Source organism: Electrophorus electricus, chromosome 6 (assembly GCF_013358815.1).
Source record: "Electrophorus electricus isolate fEleEle1 chromosome 6, fEleEle1.pri, whole genome shotgun sequence".
NCBI classification, from domain to species: Eukaryota; Metazoa; Chordata; class Actinopteri; order Gymnotiformes; family Gymnotidae; genus Electrophorus; species Electrophorus electricus.
The window spans coordinates 10210799-10223298 of NC_049540.1; the positions used below are offsets into that span (position 1 = coordinate 10210799).

Genomic DNA, 12500 nt, shown 5'->3' on the forward strand with positions numbered 1-12500 from the left:
TCAGTCCGTTCCTTAATTCTTCATTCAGCTGCACTTTGCAATGGACAACATCAAATTCTTACATTTGTATCATTTGTTTCAAAGGTACTGTATAATGTTCTCTGAAAAACAATGTGCTCCAAAGATCTTATTCTCCCATCTCCTATTCTCCTAGAATCCCCATTAAAAAAAAAACTACCAAAAACAACAAAACCAACAAATGAAGGAAGGGCACAGAAAGGAAAACAGGAACACAGAGAGTAACAGGTGCTTCACACTTCTGCCCTGCAGCACCTGCTCTCCCAGCTGATACTGCGCCGCAACGGCCGCGTTCAGCGCAGGATGCTGGGAGCAGGGCGTGGTCCTAGCACAAAGGATTAGCCAGACTGGGAGGCAGCGTGATGGGAGAACAACATTAAAATTAAAAATAAATAAATAAAAAGGAGCAATTACAATTTTGCTATTAGTGTCAGCCCAAAACCACAAAGAATCACGCTACGCTATGAGAGGTAAAGAAGATCGCAGAGGAAATGCTAAACAACACCGCTGCTGGGACATGAATGAACGAACGAAGGAATGAATGAACGAACAAATGAATGAATGACTGAGTGAATAGACTTGGCTTTGAACAAGGTCATCTGCAGGTCATGGATGTCCTTTTTGAAAGAAGACATAATACAATGGTAGAATTTTTTTCATGCAGCAGAGTGTTTGCTTAGAGAACTAAGAAATGCAGGCTTTACAACAACAAAAAAAAAGTCCCAGACACAGCTGAGTGACAGTAGTGGCCCTGTTCAGGCGATCTCTTTCTTAGTCAGTATTTAAAAGACACTGTCCCATTGGGTACATCAAAGGGAGAGAGATCTCACTGGTTCAGACATCCATGGGAACCTTCGGTGTTGCTAACCACAAACAGAAGTTCAAAGGACACAGGAATCATGGGAAAGGTCTACCGCATCACTGTCAGCGCTGATGGGAGGATGAAAGACAAGGCTGCCCAAGTGACAGGTTAGAAAGAGAGAGAGAGAGAGAGAGAGAGAGAGAGAGAGAGAGACTGAAAGACCTGGAGTTAGTTGGTTGATTGATGCATACCCCATGCATACCAGTTACAGCATATATATTTAAAGGATAAATAATTACAGAGATTAGTTACATATTTACAACAGGATGTTCCGTATGATCCATATTGTGTGCTGGACTCAGCCTTTACATCACAAGCATTGCCTGGTAATGCAAGCACTGCAGTAAGACAGGGCTATCGAAGAAATTCAAACACACACACTCTCACACACACACACACACACACACACACACACACAGTCTGTAGCGTGTGTAAAATCGGAGGATGTGTGAGTAACGTAAGAAGGTTTTATAAAGACTCTCCTTGATGAAGTGCTACATCATTCATGAACCCAGTGAACTCGTGTGTGTGTGTGTGTGTGTGTGTGTGTGTTTGTGTATGTGTGTGTGTGCGCGTTTCCACAAGCACAGCTTCTTGCTTCTCACTGTTACCAAGGATACTGTCACTGCATTCTTGATTTGCCTCATGAGTGTGTTCATTCTTGAATGTGTGTATGTGTGAGGTGTGTGTGTGTGTGTGTGTGTGTGTGTGTGTGTGTGTGTGTGTGTGTACAGGGGGTGAGGGGTAGCTATACTAGACATAGACAAAGAACAAGAGGAAGTGTTCTGTTGGCTTGGAGTCATTAGCAACGTGGTTTCTATCGGATGTTGCCTCCTTTGTCTTCCATCCATATCACTGTGTGTGAGATGCACCAGAACAGGAAACGCTGCAACCTTGTTAATCGGAGACTTGGACTACAGAGGACAGAGGGAGGGCAGTCCTCCTCCGCTCTTAGCCGTGGCCATGCAAGGGGACATCATTTCCTTACGTTCTCATTACTTAGTACTGCATTATATTCAAAACCCTCTGAGGGTGGATTTAATAGAATGAGGATGTCAGAATAAAACCGATCTCTGATCAGATCTAGTCAGATGTACATTTATGGTACCCACATTGATGTCTGTTAATGGAACCTAGAATGCATTTCATCACTGTATACATATGTAACAAAACTGGCTTCAGATCAAGCATAATCAGATCTGTCTCTAGGACCTAAAGGAGGAGTGCAGGTCTCAGATCAGACAAGTCACCATGACATCTTTTAGAGTCTTCCTTTGATTAGACATCTATCCAATGATCCATCTGTTTGGCATTTTTGCTGAGTCAATGAGGACAGCTGCTTCCTGCACTTCTTGTGACCTCTGAGGTCATGCTCAGCAGCCTGCTGACGATGCCATTAGCTGCCGACAGATCCTGTCACCATGGTGGCACAGTTGCTATGGAAACCACCAGCAGACTAGGCTGTGGGGAGTGAATGCGTTTGATAGGTGTGTGTAACCCAACGTGATTAATTCAGTGTGGATGCAGACACACACACACACACACACGCGCGCGCGCGCGCACACGCACGCACACGCCGGTTTTAGTCTCCCTGAATATGTCCCACATGAACATAAACAAAGAGTAACATACAATGCAAAATTTACCCAACACTTCCAAGCAAACGAACAGCGCCACTTCTGTAAGCCCATTAGCTAACAGGGAAGCCCCACCCCTTCCCTCTCTCTCTCGGCTTGCCGTAGGGGGCGGATATGGCGCACTTTAGGGGTGTAGGGCGGAATTTGGGAAGGGTCAGAACTTTGTTCTGCACTGTGAGATGCTGAGCTGCACTGGACTGCAGGGGCGATAGAGAGATGCAGTGTTGGAGTGCACGCTGTACGGATGAAGGAGGTGTTGGGAGTCCAGACTGCAGGGAGCACTGCGGTGTGGTGAGAATTGAGACGAGATCACAGATTTTCTGACCCACTGTGAATAAACGTGGCCAGCACACACATCTATAGTGCAGTGAATGGTGGGGACTGAGACAGGTCACCAGCTGCTGCATGATCGGCAGTAGCGGGAGCAAGCGCGCGCGGTGGGGATTGGGACGGGTCCGCCCGTCTGCACGCCTGATGCAAAGCCCCCACTCAGCGTATTTTCGGTACCGCTATTGTCACGGCAACTAGCGCAACGTATCGCCTTCGGCAGACCCGCCGTTGCCATGGCGACATGCTCTGGCTCGTTCTCTTTCGCCGCAAAAACAGGAATCGAAGGGAAAAACAAGAGAAAAAGAGAAAAGGGGGAAAGCGACCTTTTCCAGTCCCCCTCCCTCTCTACCTCTCTCTCTCCTTCTCTCACTCTCTCCCCCTCTCGCTCCCTTTTTCTTTTGCTTATGGGCCGAACGGCAGTCTCTCATTGGCTGCCAGTGATGTCATCCGAATCTCAATGAGCCGCAGCCTGATTTTGTCAGTGCGCTGAAATAAAGCTTGGGCCTTCCTTGTGTCTTCACTAGCAGGCAGGGTGAGCTGGGGACTGCATGTACAGGAGGATGACATCATGACCTTGCAGGCTGCACCGTGGCCCCCGGGAGCCAGTGCGGAATGCTAATTTCCTGGCAGACAAAGGCTAACGCACACTGCAGGACCTTCGCACACCTGCACAGTGAATTCCCCCACTCTCTTCCTGGGTGTTTGGCAATACTAACAGTGCTAATCCATATATGTAGTCTGCGTGCATGCGCGGGGGGGGTGTGTGTGTGTGCGTGCTTCAGTGCAGTTGTGTTTTATTTTTACTTCATTTTAAAAATCCATATGTTGCCTTAATTTCCCCAGAGCCCTGGATGCATTAGTCAGGCTGCAGGCACCTCCTCACTCTGCAGGTGCTTTTGGGGCCCCTGTGCAGAGCTTGGTGAGGAGCGTCTGAGAACATTAAGCTGTGCAGTGGTATGGATGTGCAGGCACACACACACACACACACACACACTCTCTCTCTCTCTCTCTCTCTCTCTCTCTTTCTCTCTCCCCCCCCCCTCTCCTCCTCTCTCTATGTTGGAGACCCACTCTGTGGAGCATAAACTGGTTCACTTGAAGACTACAACGCATTGTAATATCAAGTGAGCTGCACTTTATAGAAAAAATGTAAAAATAATAAATAATCCCTTTCATTAATATTGTTTACTACTTTTGGAAGGTAAAAATGACTAATTGCTCCTTTAACACCAAACAGGGACAGAATATGAACTTTCCATCCACGTCCACGAAACCCGTATGTTGCTGTCTAAAGAGTAATGTAAAAAAAAACAAAACAAAACAAAAATACCCAACAAAACAAGTGTGGCTGCATGTTTAATAAAGACAGAGATAATGAGTCAGATGTGAGTCAGATATGTTCTCTTCTGACAAGGAAATAGCGTGTTTGAGCTCCAGTCTGATACGCAGGCATCGCAAAGAGGGAAATAATGATCTAACAATCCTGCTGATTTTACTCTCATCTCGCTCTCTCTCTCTCTCTCTCTCTCTCTCTCTCTGACTCGCTCCGTTCCTATGGCTCTTTCCTGGAGAGGGGTGCACAAAGGGACAAGAGAAGCCCTCGTGTTCAGAGAGAGAAAGTCATTATCACTCTTTCAGGAAATGTTAAGCAGCTCCTGAGTCCTCCCACATAATCAGGGCTTTTTTCTCTCTCTGATATTCACACACACACACGCACACACACGGCAGTGTGGGTTCATTTGAATGTCTAGGCAGTTGATGAGAAAATGGTGGCATTTTGCATTCACAGACAGAATGACAGACAGGAAAGAAAGGGGGTGTAGGTCTCTACTCATACAGAGTAGCGGTGCGTCCAGGACGAGGAGCGTCATGTCACTGCTGAGCCAGGGAGGTGGCAGAGCCCACAGTGGGAGGAAGGGTTACTGATATCGCCAGATATCACACACACACACTTAACAATCCTGAAGCTTATGACCATGATCACATCTTCACGGTCGGCACAAAAATTCGCATTCATGTGTGATTACATATACACACAGCCAGGACACGCACGCACACACACACACACACACACACACACACCTTCTGGCGGAAACTAGCATAACTGGCAAACTAGTCCAGCCCAGCTGGGCTCTGCCTTTGTGCAGGCAACTGGTCGCTTAGCAACCAGCCCTAGCAGCTGCTTAAGGATGGAGAAGAGAAGAGAAGAGAAGAGAAGAGAAGAGAAGAGAAGAGAAGAGAAGAGAAGAGAAGAGAAGAGGGGAGGAGAAGAGAAGAGAGGGGAGGAGAGGAGGGGTGCAGAGGAGATGAGAGGAGAGGAGAGGAGAGGAGATGGGAAGAGAGGAGAGGTGATGGGAGGAGATGAGAGGAGAGGAGAGGAGAGGAGAGGAGAGGAGGGGTGTGGAGGAGAGAAGGAGAGGAGAGGAGATGGGAGGAGATGAGAGGGGAGGAGAGGAGAGGAGGGGTGTGGAGGAGAGAAGGAGAGGAGAGGAGATGGGAGGAGATGAGAGGGGAGGAGGAGATGGGAGGAGAGGAGTCTCTTGCATTGAAATCCTCTCTAACTCTGTGCAGGACTTAATGATGTGGATTTTCATCACCTGAAATAAGTTACATGTTCAATTTACTTGTGCACATGAGTAAGACCTTCAGTCAGAGAGACAGTCCTCATTCCTCAGCACGCACACACACACACACACACACACACACACACACACACATACACACACACACACACACACACACAAGGAAGAGCCTCCACTGGTGAGCTGAACAAGATTTGTGGGATGCAGATAGAGACAGGCCAATGAAGCATTTATTCCCATCACAGAACAATGGGTGGGATGGTCTTCAGACAGGGATGTATACCTAACGTGTGTGTGTGAGTGTGTGTGTGTGTGTGTACTTGCATGTGTGTGTGCGTGTGTGTTGCCATGCATGTGTGTGTGTGTGTGTGTGTGTGTGTGTGTGTGTGTGTGTGTGTGAGTGTGTTTCCGTGATTAGTCATGACCAAGAAAACACATTTACACAACCAAGAACAGGGAGAAGGAGAGATGGAAAGACAGCCAAGGAGGAAGGGAGAGAGTGAAACTTTGGCAGCTCCTCCTGTCTGGTTCTCCCCTCCTGTCTCTCCCTCCTTCTGTCTGCCTCCCTCCTTCTGTCTCTCTCTCCTTCTGTCTGCCTCCCTCCTTCTGTCTGCCTCTCTCCTCCTGTCTCTCTCTCCTTCTGTCTGCCTCCCTCCTTCTGTCTGCCTCCCTCCTTCTGTCTGCCTCTCTCCTCCTGTCTTTCTCTCCTTGTCTGCCTCCCTCCTTCCGTCTGCCTCCCTCCTTCTGTCTGCCTCTCTCCTCCTGTATCTCTCTCCTTCTGTCTGCCTCTCTCCTCCTGTCTCTCTCTCCTTCTGTCTGCCTCTCTCCTCCTGTCTCTCTCTCCTTCTGTCTGCCTCTCTTCTCCTGTCTCTCTCTCCTTCTGTCTGCCTCCCTCCTTCCGTCTGCCTCCCTCCTTCTGTCTGCCTCTCTCCTCCTGTCTCTCTCTCCTTCTGTCTGCCTCTCTCCTTCTGTCTCTCTCTCCTTCTGTCTGCCTCCCTCCTTCTGTCTGCCTCTCTCCTCCTGTCTCTCTCTCCTTCTGTCTGCCTCTCTCCTTCTGTCTCTCTCTCCTTCTGTCTGCCTCTCTCCTCCTGTCTCTCTCTCCTTCTGTCTGCCTCCCTCCTTCTGTCTGCCTCTCTCCTCCTGTCTTTCTCTCCTTCTGTCTGCCTCCCTCCTTCTGTCTGCCTCTCTCCTCCTGTCTCTCTCTCCTTCTGTCTGCCTCTCTTCTCCTGTCTCTCTCTCCTTCTGTCTGCCTCTCTCCTTCTGTCTGCCTCCCTCCTTCCGTCTGCCTCCCTCCTTCTGTCTGCCTCTCTCCTCCTGTCTCTCTCTCCTTCTGTCTGCCTCTCTCCTCCTGTCTCTCTCTCCTTCCGTCTGCCTCCCTCCTTCTGTCTGCCTCTCTCCTCCTGTCTCTCTCTCTTTCTGTCTGCCTCTCTCCTCCTGTCTCTCTCTCCTTCTGTCTGCCTCTCTCCTTCTGTCTCTCTCCTTCTGTCTGCCTCTCTCCTCCTGTCTCTCTCTTCTCCTGTCTCTCTCTCCTTCTGTCTGCCTCTCTCCTCCTGTCTCTCTCTCCTTCTGTCTGCCTCTCTCCTCCTGTCTGAGCAAGCTGGGCTGAAGGGAGAGAGTCTGAGGAGAAAGTCATCCAGGCTGTGCCGCACCACAGCTCCAGACTGACTCCAGACCAGTCTCGGAGCGCAGTTATACTGAGACTGTGGCCATTTGGCAGGGCAGTGGTGCCTGTATCATACAGCACATGAGGTCCGTTATAGTAACAGACCAACAGCTGATCCCAGACCTGTCACAGTCTTCTTGTGTAAAGCAGTCCTGTACTCATGGTTTCATGGTTTCTAGCTTGAGCTACTGCGGAGTGACATGAGTGTTGGCGTGACAGGACTGGTGAATGAAAGGGAAAACCCCCACTCTGAGGTTCTGGCCAGGCCAACAGACTGGGAACAGTGGCCACACCCCCTGTACCTGACCCAAGAACTTCATCACCGTCACCCTGTCAGATCAATGACATCACCACTGATCTGGTGGACACACCATGGAGGACAAGCATGCGCTGCATTTGTGTGTGTGTGTGTGTATGTGTATGTGTGTGTGTGTGTGTCTACTATTAAATGTGTAGTCCTAAAGCTGAACGAGGCAGAACTACACAACCCAGGGTAATCCCCATCCCTGCAGGTGGGTAAAGGGACACGTTTCCATCCTATCTCCATTTTGCAGGAGAAACCTGCGTTTATAATTCTTATCCCCTCAAAAGGAGAATATTCATGATGACACGCCTGAGAGAGCACATACAAGAAAGGGATAAAGAAAACGTGGTGGGTGGAGGAGACAGACGAGAGAAAGGAAGAGGAATGGCGGATAAAGAACGGGACTAACACTTCCGACTCTGCTGCTGGAATCAGATGTTATCAGGAACAGCCACAAGGATTAACTACCCCACAGCCATATCTCTCTCACGCACGCACGCACGCACGCACGCACATATATACACGCACGCACACACACGCACGCACGCACACGCACGCAAACACACACGCATGCATGCACACGCACGCACGCACACACACGCACATGCGCGCATGCACACACGCACACAGGCACGCACATATACACACACACGCATGCACGCATATATATACACACACACACACACGCACATATATACACGCACATATATACACACATATATACACACACGCGCACACACACACACACACGCACACACGCGCACACACATGCACGCACGCACACACACGCATGCACGCACGAGCACACACGCGCATGCACACACACACACATGCACACACACGCACGCACACACACACGCACGCACACACACATGCACGGACACACGAGCGCGCGCATGCACACACATGCACACGCGCGCGCGCATGCACACACACACGCACGCACGCGCGCATGCACACATGTACACACGCGTGCGCATGCACGCATGCACACGCACACACACACATACATGCACGCACATGCAGGTGCACATACACACACACAGATATTTTATTTATATATACATATATATAGGCGAGTATTTTGCCCATATCATCATTTTTATGCATATTTTCCAACTCCAAGGTGTATAAACATGAATGCCTATTAGATTTAAGCATATCCGGTGATGTGTATTTGTGTAATGAGGGAGGGTGTGGCCTAAGCAGATCAACACCTTATATCAAGGGGAGCATAATTATTAGGCAGCTTCTTTTCCTCAGGCAAAATGGGCCAAAAAGAGATTTAACTGATTCTGAAAAGTCAAAAATTGTAAAAAGTCTTTCAGTGGGCAGCAAAAAAGCCAAGCTATTGGGGCGTCATCACAGAACCATCAAACGTTTTGTTGCAAATAGTCAACAGGGTCGCAAGAAACATGTTGAGGAAAAAAGACGCAAAATGAATTGCCAAAGATTTGAGAAGAATCAAACGTGAAGCGACCAGGAACCCGTTATCCTCCAGTGCTGTCATATTCCAGAACTGCAACCTACCTGGAGTGTGTTCAGTACTCAGAGACATGGCCAAGGTAAGGAAGACCAGACCACCACTGGACAAGAAACAAGGTGAAATGTCAAGACTGGGCCAAGAAATATCTGAAGGTTTTATGAACTGATGAGACGAGAGGGACTCTTGACGGCCCAGATGGATGAGCCCGTGGCCGAATCAGTAACGGGCACAGCGCACTGCTTCGACTCAGACACCAGCAAGTGGAGGTGGGGTACTGCTATGGGCTGCTATTATTAAAGATGAGCTAGCTGATCCTTTTCAGATTGAAGATGGACTCAAAATCAACTCCCAAACCTACTGCCAGTTTTTAGAAGACACTTTCTTCAAGCAGCAGTACAGGAAAATGTCTGCATCTTTCAAGATCATCATGATTTTTATGTAGGAAAACAGTACAGCTCTCTGAACAGTGTCTGAGAAGCTGTGGTTGCTGTTGCATAAAAAGTTGATCGTCAACAGATTAAGAACTGACTCCATGAATGGACAGCTTATGACTGTTATTGAAAAGAAGGGTGGCTATATTGGTCACTTTTTAAAAATGTTTTATTTGTACATTTTAAGATGTGTTTATTATTCTCACTTTAACAGATGAAAATAAAACAAGTGAGATGGGAAAATTCCATTTTTTCATTTAGTTGCATAATAATATTGCACACCAATAGTTGCCTAATAAATATGCACACAGATATTCTCCTAGGAAAGCCATAACCTCACATTTACTTTCTTAAATATTCAGGTTTGAGGTTTATTAATATTTTTGATTGACCGAGAGCACTGTAGTTGTTCCATAATAAAATGAATCCTCAAAATACAACTTGCCTAATAATTGTGCACACAATGTGTGTGTGTTCACACAGGCACATGTACATGCACATGTACGTATACAAATGTCAGAGTACACATTTGAAAGAATGTATCTGGCTTAAATATGAATTTTAAAAAAATGAATTCCAATCTGATTAGAGACAAATATGAGTAGAACTGACCACCTGGACAGGAAGAGTCCACTGGGTAAGTGAGGGGTGGTTTGGCAGACCAGATCACTGCGCACTCACTGCACACCACACCATCCCCCACCCCCATGACTCAAGAGACAAAGAACGGTATGTGACCTCGGACATATTCAACACGCAAGCATGTGTGCATTTTAAGGGACTCAGACCGGTCACGATGGATGACACACGCTATGTGGATTCTAAAGGCTGTGACTCCAGGGTTTCGGATGAGAGACACACTGTGTCAGAGCTCCACAGCCACACCATCGGTCGCTTAGTGGCACCTGCTTTCTGCAAGATGTAGCCTCTTCACCGTGGCCTCTCCGTAGACAACACATCAAATATAGATGCTACTGGTCATGGATATGACTGAACACACTCGGATAGGCAAGCATTATCCTGTTAACTGTTGTAATCTTACAAAAGCACCAGTACAATGGTACACTGGTACATGTAAAAACTGTGTTATTTATATGTGTCCATTTTATGTGTTCCCTCCTGTATTGTAACAGGCAGCCTGTGGATGGACTTGATTGTCAATGTGGGTGATTAAGGCCCTTTAAACAGCTTGAGTGTATGAACAAAACAAGGATCGATGACTCATCCTGGGTGTTTCCAGCATGACACTGAACCACCGGCCGTAAGAACCAGATCAGTGGTTTGGTTTCTGCTCTGAGAAACAGTGCTTGAGAAGCGTACCATGAACATACCTGATTGGACAGGACCAAAGAGTGGGCGTGGCTGGTATCACAACTAGCATTGGGATTGGAGGTAACTGAAGGTGAGTGTGCAATACACCCACAGTTGTCCAAACCCAGACAATGTGCTGAACATATAAGATATATTTTAAGCAAATTTAAAACATTCGTGACGTTTATACAAGTATGTTCTCTCATGTTTTTAAGATTCATATGAAAATGAAACAATCAGGTTCTGTTACCTGTGGACATGTAACCTTAAATACGTCCTTTATAAGAATTGTAGATCATGTGACACAGATATGAGCACGCGAGGACATTTCTCCTTGGAGCACATTAGACGATATGACCTTGGAAAAATGATGGGATTTTATTTTGTTTCTATGGTTACGCATACGTCGCTGGATAGAGGTATGACGTGCGTTCAGTAATGGCTTCTGGAAAAGGAGGAGGCTTCTGGACCAGAAGTGATATAGCATGATAAATGATTGTGTCAAAAACTCTCTCTCTCTGTCTCTCACACACACACTCACGTGCGCGGGCACAAGCCCTGCAGATAACCAGAAGTAGAACAGTCAAATGGAGCAGTGTAGCCCTATTTACAGTAACACTATCCATAATATTACACCTCTCCCTGAAGAGGGCATCACAGGAAGAAAAGATGGCTTGCTAAATCCCAGAATCAGTGTTTGTACGGTGGGTGCTACCGTGGCAGCAGGAAGTGGAATCTCTCGCATTCAGCTCCACTGTGTATCATCTGGTGGGGGGGTCTAGTCGCCGTAGTTCATTTCACCATGTATAAGAGTGTATGTGCTCACAATGATCCCTGATCATACCGTCTGCACTGGACTGTGTGTGTTGTATGAAGTCTTATCTTCTGCAGAGCTCAACAGATCTACTGTGAGCAACCATGCACTGTTTTTTTTTTTTCAGTTTATTTACTATGAAACTGATCCCTCTTCCACACAAATGCAGAAACAGACACACACTCACACACACACAAAGGAAATTCACAAACTAGCAAAGCAAGCTGAACACAAATTGCTCACTAATCAAATCAAGACAAAGTTTGTGGTTTGATATGCAGGCCAAAGTCCGGCGTTGTAACCAGTGTCCGATGAAACTGTTTCTGCTCCATACCCGACACCTGAAATGCCAGCCAGCCTCGTTTGGTTATGCTAATGCGCTTTTGCTCTTTCAGCTGGGTGCAAGAAGTGTGTGCAGCTGTGTGTGAGTGTGTGTGTGTGTAGGAGTGAAGCGCACATGTGAGCATAGACACACAATGTCTAAATAAAAAAAACACACACATGCAACCATAAATATAGGACACAAACAGGCAGGTGGGAAGATGCAAATACACACACACACACAAACATGCACACACACGCAAACTAGATCTTTTTATATGAACTCATCTGTGGTCTAGACTAGCCAGGTTTTATTTATGTGTGTGTATGTGTGTGTGTGTGTGTGTGTGTGTGTGTGTGTGTGTGAGAGTAAGGGTGTATGTGCGTGTGCATATATGTGTGTGTGTGTGTGTGTGTGTGTGTGTGAGAGTAAGGGTGTATGTGCGTGTGCATATGTGTGTGTGCGTGTGTGTGTGAGGGTGTATGTGCATGTGCATGCGTGTGCGTGTGTGGGTGTGTGAGTGAGTGTGATGGTGTACGTGTGTGTGCATATATGTGTGTGTGTGTGTGTGTGTGTGTGAGTGAGAGTAAGGGTGTATGTGCGTGTGCATATATGTGTGTGTGTGTGTGTGTTCTCCTCTAACCTGTTTCCCATCCAGCGTGTAGATCCTCTTCACCACTCCGCTCTCCAGCTTAATGGCCTCGGTGATGTCGGTCAGCACCTGCTCGAACGAGTGCGCC

At 47.4% G+C, this 12500-nt stretch overlaps 1 protein-coding gene across 1 annotated transcript in view; it reads right to left on the reverse strand.

The window, feature by feature from the left end:
- LOC113586853 (neuronal migration protein doublecortin) overlaps positions 1-12500 on the reverse strand; it is a 47235-nt gene that overhangs the window by 20178 nt on the left and 14557 nt on the right. The window contains exon 3 of the mRNA XM_035526964.1: positions 12404-12500. This exon is cut by the window's right edge and continues 236 nt beyond it. Coding sequence (XP_035382857.1) covers positions 12404-12500 — 97 coding nt within the window. The remainder of the gene's footprint in view (positions 1-12403) is intronic.